This window comes from Dipodomys spectabilis, unplaced genomic scaffold (genome assembly GCF_019054845.1).
Source record: "Dipodomys spectabilis isolate Male_0828 unplaced genomic scaffold, ASM1905484v1 ptg000069l, whole genome shotgun sequence".
NCBI classification, from domain to species: Eukaryota; Metazoa; Chordata; class Mammalia; order Rodentia; family Heteromyidae; genus Dipodomys; species Dipodomys spectabilis.
Window position 1 is genome coordinate 5,268,861 of NW_024870746.1, and position 21,207 is coordinate 5,290,067.

Here is a 21,207-nt window from a genome sequence, read left to right on the forward strand (position 1 = left end):
CACAGGAAGCCCGGCGAGGAAGCATCCTCACAAATTATAGGGTAGAGGAAGAAGTTTATTTACAGATGTGGGGAGAACATGGCATGGCCCTTGGGCTGGCCAGTAAGGGGACAATCAGTGAAAACACATTCTCTAGGCCAGACCCAGGGATGGTGTGTGTGTGTGGGGGGGGAGTGCTGGCCATACTAGAGAAGAGGCTTGGTATCCCACCCCATCCCCAGGGAGAGCTGGCTACAAGCTTCCATGTGGAAGAAAATAGGAGGAATCTTAAGGTAGTTGAGTGTGTAACTCCATGGGAGCCCCATAGGTTTAGCGGCAGTTGGGGGGCCTGCTCCAGCCTTGTCCTCCGTTACTGCCTGGGGACTGGCACCATTTCAGCTGTTCTCAAAAGGCAGCCTGCCCAGGCCCAGAATGCTGACCACAGGCCCTTGACCTTGACTGCCCTCTACTCTGGGGCTTGCCTGTCTCCTCCTCACTCAGGCTCCTTCAGCACATCCAGCAGCTCCCTCTGTTCTCTGTGTAGGGCCTGAAACCAATGAGAGAGAAAAGATAGAGCATGAGGAAACTAACTTTGTCTCCTCAGTGCCTAATTCCAGCTAAGCTTTCCCCAGTACAACGTAGCTCATGTCACTGGTTTAGCAGGGTAGGTGTCAAGACAGAGGCACATGGGGACTCTCTGCCATTGAGCACATATACACAGCAACTGGGGTACCATGGTCACCTGGGATGGGCTCTCCAGAGCAGAGACCATTTTCAACAAGAGCCTGCAAAGTGGTCCCACATCCAGATTCCTCAGCAGAGCTTTTTTGTATATATGCCAGTAATGAAGCTTGAACTCAGGGCCTAGACACTGTCCCTTAGCCTTTTCCACCAAGGCTAGTGGTCTATCACTTGAGCCATAGCTCCACTTCTAGCTTTGTGGTGGTTAATTGGAGATTAGAGTTTCTAGGATTTCCTACCTGGGCTGGCTTGGAACTGCAATCTTCAGTTCTCAGCTTCCTGAGTAGCTGAGATTATGAGTGTGAACTACTAACTGGTCTTGTGAAGAGAGACCAGGAAGAATCTGTAAAGCATGAATTTGGGGAGAACAGGCAGGTCTGCCCCAAAGAGTGGCTGCAGGTTAGTCCATCTCGATGGATTCAGCAGTAGTGTTACCACTGGATCCTTCCTGAAGCTCCTCTTGGAATTGAACTTGGGTCAATAAGCCATCTTGTCACCCCAGCCACAAGTGCTACCTGTCCTTCATGCGATCACACCCTTGCCTTTCATCCAGTCACTTGAGGTCATATTCAGCAATTAAGTTGGCCTAAAAGAACACACTTGGGCTGGGAATGTGGCTTAGGGGTAGAGCGCTTGTCTAGCATGCATGAAGCCCTGGGTTAGGTTCCTCAGTACCACATAAACAGAAAAAGCCGGAGGTGGCGCTGTGGCTCAAGTAGTAGAGTAGAATAGAGCTAGCCTTGAGCACAGAGAGGCTCAGGGACAGTGCCCAGGCCCTGAGTTCAAGGCCCAGGACTGGCAAAACGAAACAAAAAAACCCAAAACACAGTTGCTGCTGGAGGATGTTCTGGATGTACAGAAGGCTTCAGAAATCATTCTAATGTGTGAGTTTTAAAAGTCCTGGCCATTGGGCTGGGAAGGTGGCTCAGTGGTAGAGCGCTTGCCTTGCATGCCTGAGGCTCTAGGTTCTATTCCTCAGCACCACATAAACAAAAAGAAAAAAGCTGGAAGTGGCGCTGTGGCTCAAGTGGGTAGAGCGCTAGCCTTGAGCTGAAGAGCTGAGGGACAGCGCCCAGGCCCAGAGTTCAGGCCCCATGACCGGACCCCCCCAAAAAAAGTCCTGGCCATGTTTACATGGAGCACCACTGGATGAAGAGGAGATGGAGAAGCCATTACCTGGGACAAAACCCCTTGTCCTCCCTGGACCTCAGAGACTGCAGCAGAGAACATGTGCTACGTGGACTTCAGCAAGAGCAGCCGGCGGGGGGAATGCAGGCAGCCTGACTGCTTAGGTCAAGGCTGGCAAGAAGCCTCTTACAACAGAGCTGATACGTGACTGTTACTGTGGGCCGCCCTCCTACTCCTCTCAGGATCCCTTATGTTGGCAGAGGAGAAGCTACAAATTTGGGGATCTCTAGAGCTTATCAGAAACCAAAAGGAAAGTAAACATGGCTTGATACTCACCTGCCAGGCCTGTTGCCGGGCTTCAACCAGCTGCTGCAGCTCTTCTACCTGCCTGCGACCAGCCAGGACAGTGTCTGCCAACTCCTTGTTCTTGGCTTTCTGCTTCTGGACCTGGCGCTGAAGGGTGTCCCGTTGTTGCAGGAAGTAGGGTGCCATGACACTGCACAAGTCTTTCTCTGGGATCCCACTGGGGCGCCTTGGGGTGGGCACATGGAGACAGAAAGGAAGGGATACAGGGCTGGGAATATGGCTTAGTGGTAGAATGTTTGCCTAGCATGCATGAAGCCCTGGATTCGATTCTCAGTACCACATAAACAGAAAAAGCCAGAAATGGCATTGTGGCTCAGGTAGTAGAGTGCTAGCCTTGAGCACAGAGAACCTCAGGGACAGTGGCCAGGCCCTGAGTTCAAGCCCTGGGACTGGCCAAAAAAAAAAAAGAAAGAAAAGGAGGGATACACGTGGAGGACTCTGCTTCCAAACTCAATCATTACTACCTCCAGTCTCAACTTGGGCTGTCAAGGCCTCTCGTGTGAAAATTCTCACCTCCTAAAACCTGTTCCTGTGAGTAGTGCTCTCCTCCATTCCTCGGCTTCATTGCCTGGGCATATCTCCCAGTCTGCTCACTCATGCCTCGTTATACCCCACCTTCTCTTCCCTTCCACATATGCCCCATCTCCGGCACCCTAGAGCTGGGGGTGATTTTCCAGTCTCCCCCTCTGTTCTTGTGCTCTGCAGGTATATATCCCATCAGACTGTGAGCTGGAAGGGTTGGGGTGAGGCAGGATGAACCTACCAAGATGGGGTAGCTCCTGACAGAGCCTGGACCCTGGGAGGCCCCAAGAAGTTTTGGCAGATATGAGAAGATAAGGAAAGATGGGTCCAAGAAGATAAGATTTATACAGGGAGTAGATGCCACTGTTTTCTTTTCTTTTTTGTTGTTTTGGGGCTTGAACTCTGGGCCTGGGCATTGTCCCTCAGCTCTTCAGCTCAAGGCTAGTGTTCAACCACTTGAGCCATAGCACCACTTCCAGCTTTTTCTGCTTATGTGGTGCTGAGGAATTGAACCCAGGGTCTCATGCATGTGAGGCAAGCATGCTTCCACCGAGCCACCTTCCCAGACCAATGCCACCATTTTGTAAAAATTCTTTATCAGTTGTAAAATTTCTTTTTTTTTTTTTTGGTCGGTTGTGAGGTCTGAACTCTGGGCCTGGGCGCTGTTCCTCAGCTCTTCAGCTTAAGGCTAGCACTCTACCACTTGAGCCACAGCACCACTTCCAGCTTTTTTCCTTTTGCTTATGTGGTGCTGAGGAATAGAACCGAGGGCCTGATGCATGCAAGGCAAGCGCTCTACCACTGAGCCACCTTCCCAGCCCCCAGACTAGTCTTGAGCACAAAGAAGTGCAGGTGTGGCACCCAGGCCTTGAGTTCAAGCCCCAGGACTGGCAAAAACAAAACAAAAACAAAAGCACACAAAAAACTTAGGCACAAGTGGCTCATAATCTTAGATACTTGAGGCTGAGATTGAAGATCTCAGTCTGAGAGCTGGGAAGGTGGCTCGTGGTAGAGTGCTTGCCTTACATGCATGAGGCCCTGGGTTTGATTTCTTAGAACCACATAAGCAGAAAAGGCCGGAAGTGGCACTGTGGCCCAAGTGGTAGAGTGCTAGCCTTGAGCTGAAGAGCTGAGGGACAGTGCCCAGGCCCAGAGTTCAGGCCCCTCAACCGACCAAAAAAAAAAAAAAATTCAGTTTGAGGCAAGCCAGGACAAAGAAGTCTACAAGGCTGCTTCCAAAATAACCAGAAAAAAGTAGGACTAGAGACATGGGTAGTGTGGCAAAAAAGTGAGCAAGAAAGATGAATGAGCATGAGACCAAGTTCAAACTCCAATCACACACACACACACACACACACACACACACACACACACACACACAAATAATAAAGATCACAAAGTGTAAAAAAGGAAAAAAATACAAAAATAATTACTAGCCAGGAGCTGGGCTCACACATGTAATCAATCCTAGGCTGAGATCTGAGGATCATGTTTCGAAGCCAGCCCAGGCAGGAAAGTTCATCTGACTCTTATCTCCAATTAACCAGCAAAATATTGGAGATGGAGTTATGGGCTCAAATGGTAGAGGTCTAGCTTTGAGCAAAAAAGCTCAGTGACAGGCCTTGAGTTGAAGCCCTAGGATCCACGTACACACACAAAAAAGATATTACTGGGCTGGGAAGGTGGTTCAGTGGTAGAGCGCTTGCCTTGCATTCCTCAGCACCACATAAGCGAAAAAAGAAAAAAGTCGGAAGTGGCGCTATGGCTCAAGTGGTAGAGTGCTAGCCTTGAGCTGAAGAGCTGAGGGGCAGCGCCCAGGCCCCAGAGTTCAGGCCCCATGACTGGACCCAAAAAAAAAAAAAAAGATATTACTACCTCTGCCCTGTGATCCTGTGAGGGAGAAATGGGTATAGAAGGCTAGAGCCTAAGCCGGGCGCTGGTGGCTCACGCCTGTAATCCTAGCTACTCAGGAGGCTGAGATCTGAGGATCGCGGTTCAAAGCCAGCCCGGGCAGGAGAGACCGTGAGACTCCTATCTCCAGTAAACCACCAGAAAACCGGAAGTGGCGCTGTAGCTCAAGTGGTAGAGTGCTCGCCTTGAGCTGAAGAGCTGAGGGACAGCGCCCAGGCCCAGAGTTCAAGCCCCATGACCGACAAAAAAAAAAAAGAAGGCTAGAGCCTAGTCTATTGTGTTAGTCTCCGTGCTCCACTCATCCCTCTGGGTTCTAGTCTTCTATCCTGGGATCACTACCAGCCAGCTAGGCTTCCCACTGAAATGTCAGCTCATTCATTGCTGAATCCCTGGCATCTTCAACAGTACTGAGCAGGTAGTAGATGCTCCCTATGTATCTGTTGACTGAATAAAAGCATCAAAGCCAGATGCTCTGTCAGTCTAACCTGTAAGTGATTCCAAATTCATGATTCTATCTCTTCCACATATCCTTCCCTCCCATTTCTCCCTCAGGTCCTGCAGGTTCTGAAAAGAGCTATCCTAGAGCTTCCTCAGTGGCCTCAAACCAACTCTTCTAAACCCCTGGGCAAGGTGTGGGGCTCATTCAGAGGGAACTCTGCAATTCAGTTGTTTTTGGTTATTAGTCTGTTTATTTTCTCTACTAGTCAGGGTCAAACAGTCCCCCCAGTCTTTCTCTTTCTCCCCCCCTACCTTTTTTTGTTGTTGGTTTTGGGGCTTGAACTCAGGGCCTGCCCTGAGCTTTTTATTAGCTCAAGGCTAGTGCTCTACTATTTTGAGCCACAGCAACACTTCCAACTTTTTCTATGATTAATTGGAGGTAAGAGTCTCATGGACTTTCCTGTTTAGGCTGGCTTTGAACCACAATCCTCAGATCTTAGCCTCCTGAGTAGCTAGGATTACAGGCGTGAGCCACCAGCACCATCTTCTCTCTTCCTCTGAAAGAGGGTCTGCCTCAGCCTCTTAAGTAGAGAGATTACAGGTGTACGCTACCACATACCTGGCTCAAAGCATTCTTTTTCAGGAGCAAAAAGCTAGTATCTCTGAAGTCAATCAGACTAAGTCTCCAAGAAGCTGAGGCACTGTCTCTGTTATCCTGCAGCTTCCCATTCCTATCTTACCAGGCTGGTCCCTTGTGGTCTTTGCCTTCTTCCACAATTTTGTCCAGTGAATTCAAGACAGCTTCTAGGTTCCCTTCCTCTTTGATTTCTGAGATTTCTTCCTGAAAAGAAAGGAGGAAAGAGCTGTAATAATACTAGGTAAGATCACAGTAGAAATTTGCTAAACTGATAATAGCAACTTGGTAAGATTTTGGCTAATTTCTATTTTGTTTTTATACTTTCCAAATCATCCCTATTTTTCTGAAATGTGTAGCTTTTATAATTAAGAAAATAAAATACTCTGATATACAGAAATTAGATCTAAAATACACTGGGATATAATCAATTATAATACAGGATTCTTTTTTTTTTTGTTCCAGCATTTATTAATTCAAATTGAGATTGTGATTAAAGATTATCATTGTCCAGGATGTTATTATACCAACTTACTATAACCACATGTTTATTGAGAAATATTCCTTTTTTTTTATTGTAAAGCTACTATAAAGAGGGTTACAGTTACATGAGTGAGGTAATGAGTACACTTCCTCTTGAACATTGTTACCCCCTCCATTGTTTTCCCCCTACCATCCCCTCCCTCCCTCCCTTCCCCAGGTTTTTTTTTTTTTTTTTTGATTGTGATTAAGTGATTACATAATTTCCGGAATTTCACAGTATTGTGGAATAATGATGCTCATTTAAAGTCACAAGTTCATTCTAACTTTCCTGGAGCAAATATAATACAGGATTCTAAATACTCACATACAGTGAGACCTAAATATGATATTCAGGAGAGAAACAGAGGTATAATGCCTATGTGCACCTTCATATTTATATAAAATATACATGCTTAGATAAAATAGAAATATTTAAATATGTTAAAATATAGTTATATAATATGTAAGTATAATATAAAACTTATATTCAAGTAATATGTATTTATATAAAATATATATTTATATAAAATATATAACTACGGTATGGAAACAAGAGAGCTCTTTTTTTTAATTTTAATTTTTTGATGATTCTGTCTTCTTTATGTATGGTGTATGAAAGTGTACTTCTTGTGGAGGGCTGGAGGAGGAGGGGACAGAACTCAAGGGAAAATGGGTGAAAAAGTGCAGCAGTGGAGATCACTGACTGCAACAGACATGGATGAAAGTGAACCATGCGCCGTGTGGGTGGAGAGGGGAGGGAGGGAATGGGAGAGAACGAGGGAACAGATGACACTATGTGAAAGGAAACGTGCTTATTACCTGACCTATGTAAAGGTAACCCTGCTGTATATCACCTCTAAAACAACAATAAATTAGAAGAAAAAAGAAAATATAAAACAGGAAACATTTAAAAAGAACCAGTTTCACTGCCAGCCCATTAATTCTATTTTTTTTCTTTTTTTTTTTTTGCTATGCAAAGAAATGTTTTACTGTACTCATGGTTATTACTTAAACATTGTTATCAGAATTCCAAAACAACTGATTTTCTCCATGTAGTTTTTTCAAGTTATTGCTCTCTTTTATTAATCAACTGTGATCTGTATACAGCTGTGTATTTTCTTTTTTTTTTTTATTGTAAAGATACTATACAGAGGGTTACAGTTACATGAGTGAGGTAATGAGTACACTTCCTCTTGAACATTGTTACCCCCCTCCATTGTTTTCCCCCTACCATCCCCTCCCTCCCTCCCTTCCCCGAGGTTCTTTTTTTTGATTGTGATTAAGTGATTACATAATTTCAAAGTCACAAGTTCATTCTAACTTTCCTGGAGCAAATTGTCTATCACAGTCTGTAATATATAACAGTGTGCACATGTTATATACCATATTTGTGATCAGCAGCATGGGGATATTTAGTAGTGGTTCAACCAGATGAGCGGGAGTTCTTTGTTTCTTAAGTCCTGTTGGTTTTGTCGTATCACCTAACATTTTGGATTTAGCATCCACTTATCAGGGAGACCATGTACCGTTTGTCTCTTCGTTCTTGGCTTACCTCGCTCAACATGATTCCTTCTAGCGCTCTACCACTGAGCCACCTTCCCAGCCCCCACTTCTAACTTTTTGATGGGTAATGAGTCTTATGGACTTTCCTGTCTGGGGTTAGCTTCAAACCATGATTTTCAGCCTCCTGAGTAGCTAGGATTACAGGCCATTAGCATTTAGCTTTTTTTTTTTTTTGCTAGGGATGAAATCCAGGGCCTCACACATGCTAAGCAAGCTCTCTAGCTCTGTACCACTGAGCTACATTCCTAAACCTCATGTTCTTTGTTTTTGTCCTAGTCCTGGGGCCTGAATGCAGGGCCTCAGCACTGTCCCCTAGCCTTTTTTTTAAAATATAATTTGAGGGGCTAGGAGTGTGGCTAGAGCGCTTGCCTTGCATGCCTGAGGCCCTGGGTTCGATTCCTCAGCACCACATAAGCAAAAAGAAAAAAGCTGGAAGTGGCGCTGTGCCCAGGCCCAGAGTTCAGGCCCCACAACTGGAGCCCCCCACCCCCCAAAAAAAAGTTAGAAGTGAAGTTGTGGCTCAAGTGGTATACTGTCAGCCGTTAGCAGAAGAGCTAAGGGATAGACCTTAACAACACCTTAATAATAACAATAAAATTATATATTTTTTAAAGGCTCAGGGACAGAGCTGAGGCCCCAGGTTCAAGGCCCAGGACTGGCACAAAAAGAGAAAAAGAGAGTCAGACCCCTATGCTGTCAGTCCAGGATAGTCTTATCAATATGTGGAATTAGCAAAGGGTAATATAGTGCAGATAAGAAAATCAAGAGGAATGTTGAAAGTCAAGAGGAACAGCTTCTAGAATTAATGGGAGGGCTGGGAAGGTGGCTCAGTGGTAAAGTGCTTGCCTTGCATGCATGAGGCCCTGGGTTTGATTCCTTAGCACCACATAAGCAGAAAAAGCCGGAAGTGGCACTGTGGCTCAAGTGGTAGAACGCTAGCCTTGAGCTGAAGAGCTGAGGGACAGCGCCCAGGCCCAGAGTTCAGGCCCCACGACCGGACCCAAAAAAAAAAATATATATATGTGTGTATATATACATATATACACACACATATCTATATATATAATTTGATTGTTATTAAGGTGTTTTGTAAGTTAGGTAAGTGAGCACATTTCTTTTGGACAATGTCACCCCTTCCTTTGTGTTCCCCGTTACTCCCTCCTGTCCCTGCCCACAAGTTGCATAGTACCTGAGATTTTTTGCTCAAAGCTAGTGCTCCACCATTTGAGCCATGGCTCCGTTTCTGGCTTTTTTGGTAGCTAATTGGAGATAAGAGTCTCACTGACTTTCCTGCCTGGGCTGGCTTTGAACCTTGCTCTTCAGATCTTAGCTTACTGAGTATCTAGGATTACAGACATGAGCTATCAGTGCCCCGCATATGTCCTTTATATCCATAGTTTATTCGACTTACTAAATGGCTAGTCTAGCTGGGTGCCAGTGGCTGATGCCTATAATCCTAGCTACTCAGGAGGCTGAGATCTGAGGATCACAGTTCAAAGCCAGCCCTGGCAGGTAAGTCCATGAGACTCTTTTTTTTTTTTGCTTTATGTGGTGCTGAGGAATCGAACCCAGGGCCTCATGCATGCAAGGCAAGCACTCTACCACTGAGCCACCTTCCCAGCCCGAGACGCTTATCTCCAATTAGCCATCGGAAAACTGGAAGTGGCGCTGTGGTTCAAGCGGTAGAGTGCTCACCTTTAGCTGAAGAACTCAGGGACAGCGCACAGACCCAGAGTTCAAGCCTCAGGACTGACAAAAAAAAAAAAAAGGCTTGTCTATACTAGGCATTGTCCTGGGAGTATGATATATAAAGATGAATAAGACCTTAGCTTTCCCTTACTGAGCTCTTCCTTATACAGTCTAGTGGGCAGACAACATATTAACATATAATTACAATATACAATGATGAGAGCAGGGGTCACTCAAGATACCCATGTTACTTGGAAGGGAGAGGTGACTGATGCTGCAGCCTGCTGGGCATACAGGACAGTCCTAGGTGCTGAAAAGACAAGAGAGTTGAGTCACTACCTTTAGGGTACTGACAATCTAGGGATAAAACCTAAGCCAATGGTATCTTTAAGGCTTCTTGCAACTCACCCGGATAGATGTCTGCAATTGAGTTATAAACTTGTCATAGATTCGCTGTGTCATCTCAGGCTGCAACTGGTAGAAGTGTTTGTAACAGTCAGTGAACCTCTGGTAGCTGGAGGGAAGAAGGAGGCAGATGTGGGGAGGGCCAGCATACAGCAGCTATCAGGTACTGGGCTCCTATGCTTCTTAGCACAGGATTCAAGCTTTGTCCACTTTGTGGTCCTGGCTAATGAAACGGATGCAAATTTTCCATCTCTAGTGCCACAGGATGGTTCACCTCACCACCAGTGCCCATTACCTTCTCCATTACTCTCAGCAGAGCTTTTTCTTTTCTTTTTCTAATCAAAGGCTAGAGTGTAGGGCCTAGGCACTTGTCCCTGACCTTTTTCACTCAAGACTAGCAGGCTACCACGTTGACCACAGCACCACTTCTGAGATAGAGTCTCATGGACTTTCCTGCCTGGGCTGGCTTCAAACCATGGTCCCCAGATCTCGGCCTCCTGAGTAGCTAGGATTACAGGAGTGAATCAGTGGTGTCCAGCAGCAGAGCCCTTTTAAGTTCAGAGGTTTCTTTAAAAGTGGGACAGTGAAGCCAGGTGTTGATGGCTCATGTCTATAATCGTAGCTATTAAGGAGGCTGAGATCTGAGGATCATGGTTCAAAGTCAGCCAGGCAGGAAAGCCCATGAGACTCTTGTCTCCAATAAACCATTCAGAAACCGGGAAGTGGCAAACACCGAAGTTCACGTGAACATGGCAATAGCCAATGTACAGTGGTTTGAAGGCTCAGTGTTTGGGCTAATGAAGGGTAGCAAAAGGTTCATCTTAAGTTGGGGAGCAGGGGTAGCCTTGGTGACCTCTCATGACCTCCATCATGAAGCAAGTTCCAAGTAACCAAAGAACAATTCAAAGGACAGTTCTGGGCATCATTTCAACCTTTAGCAGTGCCAGCTATGTTATTTTGCTGTTGGTTCCACCGGCCACACAGCCTGTGGCTACAGGGAGGGACATATGATGCCTGCCCTGGTGGGGCCGAAATTGAAACTGGATAATTGTGGCTCAGACACCAGAAAGCCTGTTCTTCTAGCCTACTGGGGAGAAACTGACTGCCCTACCACTGTTATCTATGAACTCTTGTGGGTTGTCCCTTAATTTGAGAATTCAGTGATAGTGAAGGGCTCAGAAACAGGCACATTCATCCAAATAAATAAGATGGGAATAGACATTGAATAGGACCATGTGACTTAAGCAAAGAAGTTAGTCAGCTAGACTGGGGTCCAAAGTGATTCCTTCCTTGTCAGCCAAAGCAGACTTGGCAATAGTTTGAATGTCCTGTAGACTTGCTGAGAAATACATTCAGGGAGAAGCAGGAAAGTAATATGTTCGGAAAACATTCGTAACCATTTATCCCCCAAGTACAAAATGTTATTTTCCCATGAAAGCTGCAATATCCTTGTGGACTTCTGCAACGTAGACTCTCTGGGACACCCAGGGTAATGGTAAAAGCACACAGACACTGTCTCTTAGACAGGGAACCCCCTTAGACTGAAGTGAGACACAGGCTGCCTGACTCTAGGCCTGCCCCTCTATGAGCTACTTCTCCCACCCTAGATCTTAGGCCCCAGGGCTTGGATTGGACAGCACAGTCCTCCTCCAGGGACTCCCTTAAGGCCTCTGTTCCTGTGCTCTACTTCACCCCATGATGAAACAGGTTCTTGACTTTGACCTTCTCAGGTACACAGGTGGCCACCCAGCTATGTATTAAGTTAAAAAAAAAAAAAAAAAGCTGGCATTGGTGGCTCATGTCTGTAGGCTGAGATCTGAGAATCATGGTTTAAAGTCAGCTGAGGCAGACAGATCTGGGAGTCCTATCACCAATTAACTAGCAAGAAGCCAGAAGAGAAGATGTGGCTCAAGTGGCAGAGCACTAGCAGTGAGTGAAAATGTTGATTGAGAGATCAAGGCCCTCAGTTCAAGCCACCGCTGTTATAGTATGTGTGTGCACGTGGGTGCACACACACAGAGACAGGTTCATATGACCAAATTTTAAAACTGAAACCACCATGTAACAATATTAACTGATTGTAGTCCCTTTTTTTGGGTCAGTTGTGAGACTTGAACTCAGGGCCTGGGTACTGTTCCTGAGCTCTTTTGCTCAAAGGTAACACTCCACCACTTTGAGCTACAGCTTCACTTTGTTTTCTGGTAGTTAATTGGAGATAAGAGTCTCCTGGACTCTCCTGCTTGTATAGGCTTTGAACCTTGTTCCTTGGATCTCAGCCTCCTGAGTAGCTAAGATTCCAGGTGGGAGCTACCAGTGCCTGGCTTCATTATTTTCTCTTAAACTTTTTCCCTCCTTTTTTTTCTGTGCCAGCACCAGGAGTTGAACTCATTCTCACTCAGTATTTTCATTTATGACTGGTGTCCGATCACTTGAGCCACAATTCCAGTCCCTTTTAGGGTGTTTATTTTCAAGACAGAGTCTTACTTTATGCCCAGGTTGGTCTGGACTATGATTCATTATTTGTACTTTCCCTTGTTGCTGGGCTAACAAGTGCCATCCTGCCCAGCCATTGGTTGAGGTAGAGTTTCATGAACTTTTATGCCTAGGCTGTTTTTGAACCATATTCTCTCCATCTCTACTTCCTAAGCAACTAAGATTACAGGCTTGAGTGACCACACTCAAGTTTAAGTTTCTTTGAAACATTACGTATTATCTGAGTAACCTTCAATTTTTTGAGGGGGGAGGGAGTACCAGTCCTAGGGCTTGAACTCCCAGGCCTGGGGCTGTCCCTGAGCTTTTTTGCTCAAAACTAGCATTCTTCTATTAGAGCCAAATCTCCATTTCTGACTTTTTGGTGGTTAATTGGAGATAAGAGACTCACAGTCTTTCCTGTCTGGGCTGGCTTTGAACCATGATCCTTAGATTTCAGTTTCCTGAGTAGCTAGATTACAGGTATGAGCCACCAGCACTTGACATCACTTCTAACTTTTTGCTAGTTAATTTGGAATGTAGGCTGGCTTCTCCTCAGAACTCAGCCTTCTGAGTAGTAGGATTACCAGTGTGAGCAGATGGCACCCAACCCTTGTTTGTTTTTTTTTGATGGTTGTGGGGTTTGAACTCTGAACCTGGGCACTGTTCCTGAGCTCTTCAGCTCAAGGTAAGTGCTCTTGAGCTAACGTGAGCCACAGTGCCACTTCTGGTTTTCTGGTGGTTAATTGGAGGTAACAGTCTCACAGATTTTCCTTCCCGGGCTGGCTTTGAACTGTGATCCTCAGATCTCAGCCTCCTGAGTCACCCAACCGTTGATTGTTTTTGAACTCACTGGAAAATCATTTCACTCACTGCAATAAAAATGCACTATGGGAATGCCATCACTCAGAAGCTGAGGCAGAAAGACAGGAGGACAGCTTGGGCTATATAACATGTTCAAGGTCAACACATACAAATTAATGTGACATTGTCCAAAAAGATATACTCTTGGACTGGGAATGTAGCTTAGTGGTAGAGTGCTTGCCTAGCATTCATGAAGCCCTGGGTTCAATTCCTCAGTGTCACATAAACAGAAGAAGCCAGAAGTGGCGCTGTGGCTCAGGTGGTAGAGTGCTAGCCTTGAGCAAAAGAAGCTCAGGGACAGCGCCCAGGCCCTGAGTTAAAGCTGCCTAGGACTGGCAAAAGAAGGAGGGAAGGAAGGAAGAAAGGAAGGAAGGAAGGAAGGAAGGAAGGAAGGTGCTCTTGGCTCACACCTGTAATTCTAGCAACTCAGGGGGCTGACATCTGAGGATCAGGGTTCAAAGCCAGCCTGGGCAGGAAAGTTCCTGAGACTTCTTTTCTTTTCTTTTTAAATTGTGAAAATACTGTACAGACGGGTTACAATTACATGAGCAAGGTAATGAGTACATTTCTTTCTTTTTTTTTTTTGGGGGGGGGGGTCCGGTCGTGGGGCCTGAACTCTGGGCCTGGGCGTTGTCCCTCAGCTCTTCAGCTCAAGGCTAGTGCTCTACCACTTGAGCCACAGCGCCACTTCCGGCTTTTTTCTTTTTGCTTATGTGGTGCTGAGGAATCGAACCCAGGGCCTCATGCATGCAAGGCAAGCGCTCTACCACTGAGCCACCTTCCCAGCCCCATGAGTACATTTCTTATCAAGCACTGTTGCCTCTTCCTTTGTTTCCCTTTACCATTCCCTCCCCCCTCCCCTGCACTAAAGTTGTAATGTTTGTTTGTCAACATAACGTCTTGTACATCTCATTGTTGCAATGGGTCCGCCTGTATCCCTATTTAAACAATTTGTTTTTTCCCTTCCCCTCTCCACATTATACCAACACCAAATACAGTGAAAGCAAGGGTTATACTGAGGGGGAGGGACATACAAAGCAACAAAGAAATCATCTTATAAATGTTAGAAACAACAGCAAGAAAGAAAACCCATTTGAATCCTTATCTTGGGGTTCATTTTGCCTAATATCAACTTATCTGACCCTTTCTGCTTGTCTCAGACTACACTAGTTATTGCAAATAAGGGAAACCATGGGACTATGTTTCTCTGGGCCTGGCTTACTTCACTTACTATAATTTTTTCCAAGTCTTTCCATTTCCTAACAAATGGGGCAATGTCATTCTTTCTGATGGAGGCACAGAATTCCACTATATACCATTTTTTTTTGGGGGGGGTGGGTTGTGGGGCTTGAACTCTGGGGATGGGCACTGTCCCTAAGCTCTTCAGCTCAAGGCGAGCGTTCTACTGCTTGAGCTACAGCGCCACTTCTGGTTTTCTAGTGGTTTACTGGAGATAAGAGTCTCACGACTTTCCTGCCTGGGCTGGCTTTGAACCATGGTCCTCAGATCTCAGCCTCTCAAGTAGCTAGGATTACAAGCGTGAGCCACCGGCGTCGGGCTGATATACCACATTTTCTTGATCCATTCTTCTACTGAGGGGCATGTGAGTTGGTTCCATATCTTAGCTATGGTAAATAATGCTCCAATAAACATAGTTGTGGTGGTAGCTTTAGTATGGTCTTGTTTGTGATCATTCAGGCAAATGACCAAAAGTGGGATTGCTGGGTCATCGGAGAGTTCCTGAGACTCTTATCTCCAATAACCTACTCAGAAAATGCCAGAAGTAGTGCTGTGGCTCAAGTGGTAGAGCACTAGCCTTGAGCACAAAGAGGCTCAGAGACTGTGCTCATGCCTTGAATTCAAACCTTAAGACTGGCTAAAAAATAAAAAAAGAAAGAAATGTATTTTTTTTTGGGTCCGGTAGTGAGGCCTGAACTCTGGGCCTGGGCACTGTCCCTCAGCTCTTCAGCTCAAGGCTAGCGCTCTACCACTTGAGCCACAGCGCCACTTCCGGCTTTTTTCTTTTTGCTTATGTGGTGCTGAGGAATCGAACCCAGGGCTTCGAGCATGCAAGGCAAGCGCTCTACCACTGAGCCACCTTCCCAGCCCCAGAATTGTATTTTTTACTTGACTTGTGTAACTGTAACCCCCGCTGTATATCACCTTTAAAACAATTAAAAAACAGAAACAATCTGTCTACTGAGAAAAAACAAAAAACAAAAAATCCCCAAAAACCCTTACTATAGGATCCAGTGTTAGAACACGTGCTTTAGCATGCAGGAGGTCCTGGGTCAATCCCTAGGGCCAAAACAAAAACAACAAAACTACTTATAAGTTGAGTTGTTTCACCTTTAAAAAATTTAACTGACAGGCTGGGAAGGTGGCTCAGTGGTAGAGCGCTTGCCTTGCATGCCTGAGGCCCTGAGTTCTATTCCTCAGCACCACATAAGCAAAAAGAAAAAAGCCGGAAGTGGCTCAAGTGGTAGAGCGCTAGCTTTGAGCTGAAGAGCTGAGGGACAGCGCCCAGGCCCAGAGTTCAGGCCCAAGACCGGACTCCCCCTCTCCCCCCCAAAAATTTAACTGAGCAGGGTGCCAGTGGTTTACATCTGTAATCCTAGCTACTCAGGAGGCTAAGATCTGAGGATCGAGGTTCAAAGCCAGCTGGGGAAGGAAAGTCCATGAGACTATTATCTCCAATTAACCACCAGAAAACTGGAAGTGGTGCTGTGGCTCAAGTGCTGGAGAGCTCACCTTGAGCTGAAGACCTGAGGGACAGCAACCAGGCCCAGAGTTCAAGCCCCACGACTGACTGACCAAACCAACAAAATTTAACTGAAATACTTTTAAGTATACATCAAGATTTGGTCATTTGTCAATATCCTGGTTTATATATGCCCATAAACTGTCCAGGACACCATGGAAACAAAAGATGCTCACAAGTAAATTCATGCTTAGACATGTAGAGTGCTAAGGGAACCTCGGTTTGCCTTTTTTTTTTTTTTTTTTTTAATTTTGGGTCCGGTCGTGGGCCTGAACTCTGAGCCTAGGCGCTGCCCCTCAGTGCTCAACCACTTGAGCCACAGCACCACTTCTGGCATTTTTTTTTTTTGCTTATGGGTGCTGAGGAATTGAACCCAGGGCCTCAAGCATGCAAGGCAAGTGCTTTACCACTGAGCCACCTTCCCAGCCCTTGGTTTGCCTTCTTTAGTGAAGGTCAGTAACTGATGCCTAAATCAACATTTGTTCCACAAATGGTCCACCAGAGGGCACAAGCAGCTAGCACGTCCTTCCTGATAAGGAAAAGGGGCTGAGAAGGTTGGATACAAACTTATTTTACAAAAATCATTGATTTTTCTAAATGACCAGTCACTAACTTAAAAAATAAAGAGAAATTTCACAATAGCAGCTAAAGCTATGAAGAACTGGTAGTGACCTAATAATATATAGGAGCCGGGCGCCGGTGGCTTTGTCTGTAATCCTAGCTCCTTAGGAGGCAGGCTGAGATCTGAGAATCGAGGTTCAAAATCAGCCTGGGCAGGAAAATCCATGAGACACTTATCCCCAATTTGCCACTAGAAAACCAGAAGTGGCGCTGTGGTTCAAATGGCAGAGTGCTCGCCTTGAGCTGAAGAGCTGAGGGACAGTGCTTAGGCCCAGAGTTCAAGCACCACTACCAACAAAAACAAACAAACAAAAAAGCTGAACACCAATTTGGCTGGATCCTGGATTCTAGGTTCAAAGCCTCTGAGGAAGGCTTTCTTTTTTTGGGTTGTGGTGCTTGAACTCTGGGCCTGGGTACTGTCCCTTACAAAGACTACCTCTTTAAGATGACTGAAAAATATAAAGACCACCTACGTGGAGAGATCCTATCACTTCTGTGGGTGGGTGATGTCACTATAGAAGACACCATTGAACTATATACTGTCCTAGCCTAAATCACAGCTAATTTTTTTTTTTTTTTTGGTCAGTTGTGGGTTTGACCTCTGGGCCTGGGTGCTGTTCCTCAGCTCTTCAGCTCAAGGCTAGCGTTCTACCACTTGAGCCACAGCACCACTTCCAGCTTTTTCTGCTTATGTGGTGCTGAGGAATTGAACCCAGGACCTCATACACGCAAGGCAAGCACTCTACAACTAAGCCACCTTCCCAGCCCCTGCAGCTGAATGTTTTAAGGAAACGAAAAATAAAAAGGTTTATGAGGAAAAGTTAAGACCCTGAAATAACTGGCCCAATTTTAAAAAGAAGACAAAAAGGAAGATTCACAATAAACAAACGTTAAGATTTCCTACAAGCCTAGTTTTAGAAAGCCATATGCAGAGGCAGAGACCAACGGCAGTAGCCAAGGCTCTTGTCCTATGGAAAGAGGTGACATCAAGCAAGGAATAAGCATTTAGTTGATGGTCTAGCTGAACAAAACTAGAAAAATTAAGACTGGCGTTAGACTACTACCTTAAACCTTAATCCAAAGATTTAAAATAAAAATAAATGGTAAAATGGGAACACTATTAGTGAAACCCTAATGGGAAAGAAGGAAGAAAAGGAAGGAAGGGAAGGAGGGAAGGAAGAAGGAAAGGGAAGAAGGGAAAAAGCAAGCCAACTAGGAGATTAAGGAGGAAATTTTATAGTGTTTTTCAACTTTTTTTTCCTCTTTTTGGAGATACTGGGGTTTGACTTAAGAGGCTCATGCTTGCTAGGCTGGTGTTCTACCACTTGAACCACACTTCAAACCCTACTTTTTGCTGATTATTTGGAGATGGAGCCTGGATTTTTCTCCCCGGACTGGCTTTGCATCAAGATACTTCAGGTCTCAGATTCCTGAGTAGCCAGTGGTTCTCAGCTGATTTTTATTTATTTTTATTTTTTATTTTTTTGGGCCCGGTCGTGGGGCCTGAACTCTGGGCCTGGGCGCTGTCCCTCAGCTCTTCAGCTCAAGGCTAGTGTTCTACCACTTGAGCCATAGCACCACTTCCGGCTTTTTGCTTATGTGGTGCTGAGGAACCCAGGGCCTCAGGCATGCAAGGCAAGCGCTCTACCACTGAGCCACCTTCCCAGCCCCATTTTTTTTTCTTTTTTCTTTTTCCAGGGCTGAGGACCAAACCCAGGGCCTTGCACGTGCCGGGCAGGCGCCCTTTCGCTGGGCTAAACCCCCAGTGATTTTTATTAATAGTACTAGAATGTCTAGAACTCCATGAAGGCAAGAACTTTTTCATGGCTGTACATCTAGCAATTAGAAGACAGCCTGGGACAGTCAATGGTCAATAAATCTACGTATCATCAATAAATGGAGGACATATAGGGTTTTTTTGTTTGTTTGGTCGTGAGGCTTGAACTCTGGGCTTGGGCACTATCCCTCAGCTCTTCAGCTCAAGGCGAGCGTTCTACCGCTTGAGCCATGTCGCCACTTCTGGTTTTCTAGTGGTTTATTGGAGATAAGAGTCTCATGACTTTCCTGCCCGGGCTGGCTTTGAACCGTGATCCTCAGATCTCAGCCTCCTGAGTAGTTAGGATTACAGGCGTGAGCCACTAGCACCCGGCACACATAGTTTTTTAAGAGGAGAGGAAGGCAAGGATAAGTATGGAAAAATAAACAAAGAAGGACAATACTTGAACATGTAATGATATGTCATAACTGGTCCAGAAAAATAATTACCATCTAGGCCATAGTGGCTCATATCTGTAATATTAGCTATTCAGGAGGCTGAGATCTGAGGATTGAAGTTCAAAGCCAGCCCAGTCAGGTAAGTCTGTGAGACCCTTATCTCCAATTAACCACTAAAAAGCCAGAGTGGAGCTGTGGCTCAAATGGTGGAACATCAGCCTTGAGTAAAAAAGCTGAGGCAATACCTAGGCCCTGAGTTCAAGTCTCAGTATATCATTCATAAAGAATATGTTAAACCGGGCGCCCGTGACTCACGCCTGTAATCCTAGCTACTCAGGAGGCTGAGATCTGAGGATCGTGGTTCAAAGCTAGCCCCGGCAGGGAACTCCGATCTCCAATAAACCACCAGAAAACCAGAAGTGGCGTTGTAGTTCAAGTGGTGGAGCGCTAGCCTTGAACTGAAGAGCACAGAGACGGCGCCCAGGCCCAGAGTTCAAGCCCCACGACCGACAAAACAAACAAACAAAAAAAAGAATATGTTAAGAGTGGCAAAATGTTTTTTAGGATAATACATTTAGTTTTCAGAGTCTTTCAATGCTGGTATTATTCCCATCATAGCTAATATAGTTTTCTATGGATGAGTACTGTGCTGGGGGCCTTACTATATATTTAGTGCAGTTAATTCTCAAAATGGCCATATAGGAAAAGTACTATTGCTGCCATTTGGCTAAAGAAGAACTGAGGAGATGGTTTTATTTCTTTATTTTTATTATTATATATATTTTTTGCTGGGCCTGGGACCTCAGTGCTGTCCTGAGCTTCTTTGGCTCAAAGATAGCGCTCCATTTCCGCCAACTTTTGTGAATTTATTGGAAATAAAGAATCCTACGGGCTTTTTGCCTGGGCTGGCTTCGAACCGCGATCTCAGCCTCCTGGAGAGCGAGGATTACAGGCCACCAGCGCCCGGCAGAAAGAAACAGTTTTAAATTCGGATGGTATCAGTGGTGATACCAGTGTCTCATAACAAAACAAAACAAAAGTAGAATTAAAAGCTCTAACTGCCCCCCCCCAAAAATGTCTCGAATTGCAGTGGCTGTATTTCCACGGCTAGAAGTTACGGTCAAAGCGAGGCTTCCGTGGCCGTCCAGGGCCTGCGGCCGGTAAACGCGGCTGAGAAGTACCCGTTGCCAGCTTTAGGTAGGTTCGGGATCGCCGAGGCTGCCGGGAACTGGGCGGCGGCCCCGCCCCGCCCCACGGGCCCGCCTCCAGTGCCTCGCTTGGACTTCGGTGGGAACAAAGCGTCTCTTCTTTCTCACCCTCGTTGTCCCCTACCTTACCTCCCGGTGGCGACCAGCTTTTGGAGAAAGGTATCCACCATGGTATCGAGGAGTTTTACCCTCGAAATGGGTGTGCCGGATTCTGGAGGTGATTCCTCAGACCTTTCCTCCACTCTCGTTGTCGGATCGGCGTTGCTCGCTTCAGCCATGTTGAAGTCGAACCGCCAAATCGAACTGATCTGCCTGTCCCGCCCACCTGATCCCTTGATTGGCCGATCCTAAATTTCGCGCTTGTGATTGGGGCCAGCAGAACGTCTGTCTCTGTGCCGGAAGGAGGCAGGGCAGTGCCGCTGGGTCCGGGGAAGATGAGAGGCACCGCGTTAGCCGCTTGGAAAAATGTGCACAAACTGAATGAAGCTCAGGGACTCCATAAAAACTTTTAATTACACTTCAGACTTAATACAGTGCAACAGTGAATATTCAGTAATATTCACATTTATCACTTGACCAAATGTTGAGTTTGATTTCCATTCCCCTGTCCCTCAATACTCTAGCCATATTTCCTGTATGGCCCAGTCGCCTGATGTGATGTATTCACCAATACTTTCAGCTGCTTTGGTCTCCAGTTTTGAGAAAACATAAGTGGCCCATCGTCCCATTCTCACCAAGAACTGTTTGAAACCAATTCCCTGTCCCTAAACAAGACAAAGTAGGGAATTTAGTTTCTATTCACATCATACAAACTGGAGATGGGAGAAGAGAGGGGGAGGGAGAAGAGAGGAAGAGGGCGAGAGAGAATAAAGATGGAAATCCTCTAAAAGAAAATGAAGGATAGGATCTAGGAGGAAGAGATATAAGGGCATGACTAACTACTGCTCAAACTCTACCCAACATGTCACAGTAGGGAAAGATTTACTCTAGAGAGAGTAGGCGTGGAGCTGGGAAAACCAGTTTTCAATGTTCTTGCTACAGGTTGGCCCTAGTAATAAAGCACTTACCTAACAAGTGTAAGATGCAAGGTTCAAACCCTAATATAGCCACATATGCAAAAAAAAAAAAAAAAAAGTCTCTAGCCAGGTGCTGGTAGCTCATGCCCATGGTTC

The 21,207-nt window shown here is 45.7% G+C and overlaps 1 protein-coding gene across 1 annotated transcript; it reads right to left on the reverse strand.

The window, feature by feature from the left end:
* Window positions 1-37: 37 nt before the first annotated feature.
* On the reverse strand, window positions 38-20,375 carry Pmf1 (polyamine modulated factor 1). Its single transcript, XM_042681571.1, has 5 exons — window positions 20,165-20,375; window positions 9,902-10,007; window positions 5,826-5,926; window positions 2,185-2,380; window positions 38-526 (listed from the first exon to the last, which is right to left on the reverse strand). The coding sequence occupies exons 1-5, from the start codon at window positions 20,311-20,313 to the stop codon at window positions 473-475; spliced, it is 606 nt and encodes a 201-aa protein (XP_042537505.1). The 5' UTR covers window positions 20,314-20,375; the 3' UTR covers window positions 38-472.
* Window positions 20,376-21,207: the final 832 nt, after the last annotated feature.

Bases quoted from the DNA above. Each gene is read 5' to 3' on its own strand.
- Pmf1 (XM_042681571.1), bottom strand. From the start codon at position 20,313: ATGGCTGAAGCGAGCAACGCCGATCCGACAACGAGAGTGGAGGAAAGG. The intron at 5,927-9,901 runs GTGAGTTGCAAG...CTTTCTTTTCAG, and splicing joins AATTGCAGACATCTATCCGG to GAAGAAATCTCAGAAATCAA. The intron at 2,381-5,825 runs GTAAGATAGGAA...GCCCACCCCAAG, and splicing joins GACCACAAGGGACCAGCCTG to GCGCCCCAGTGGGATCCCAG.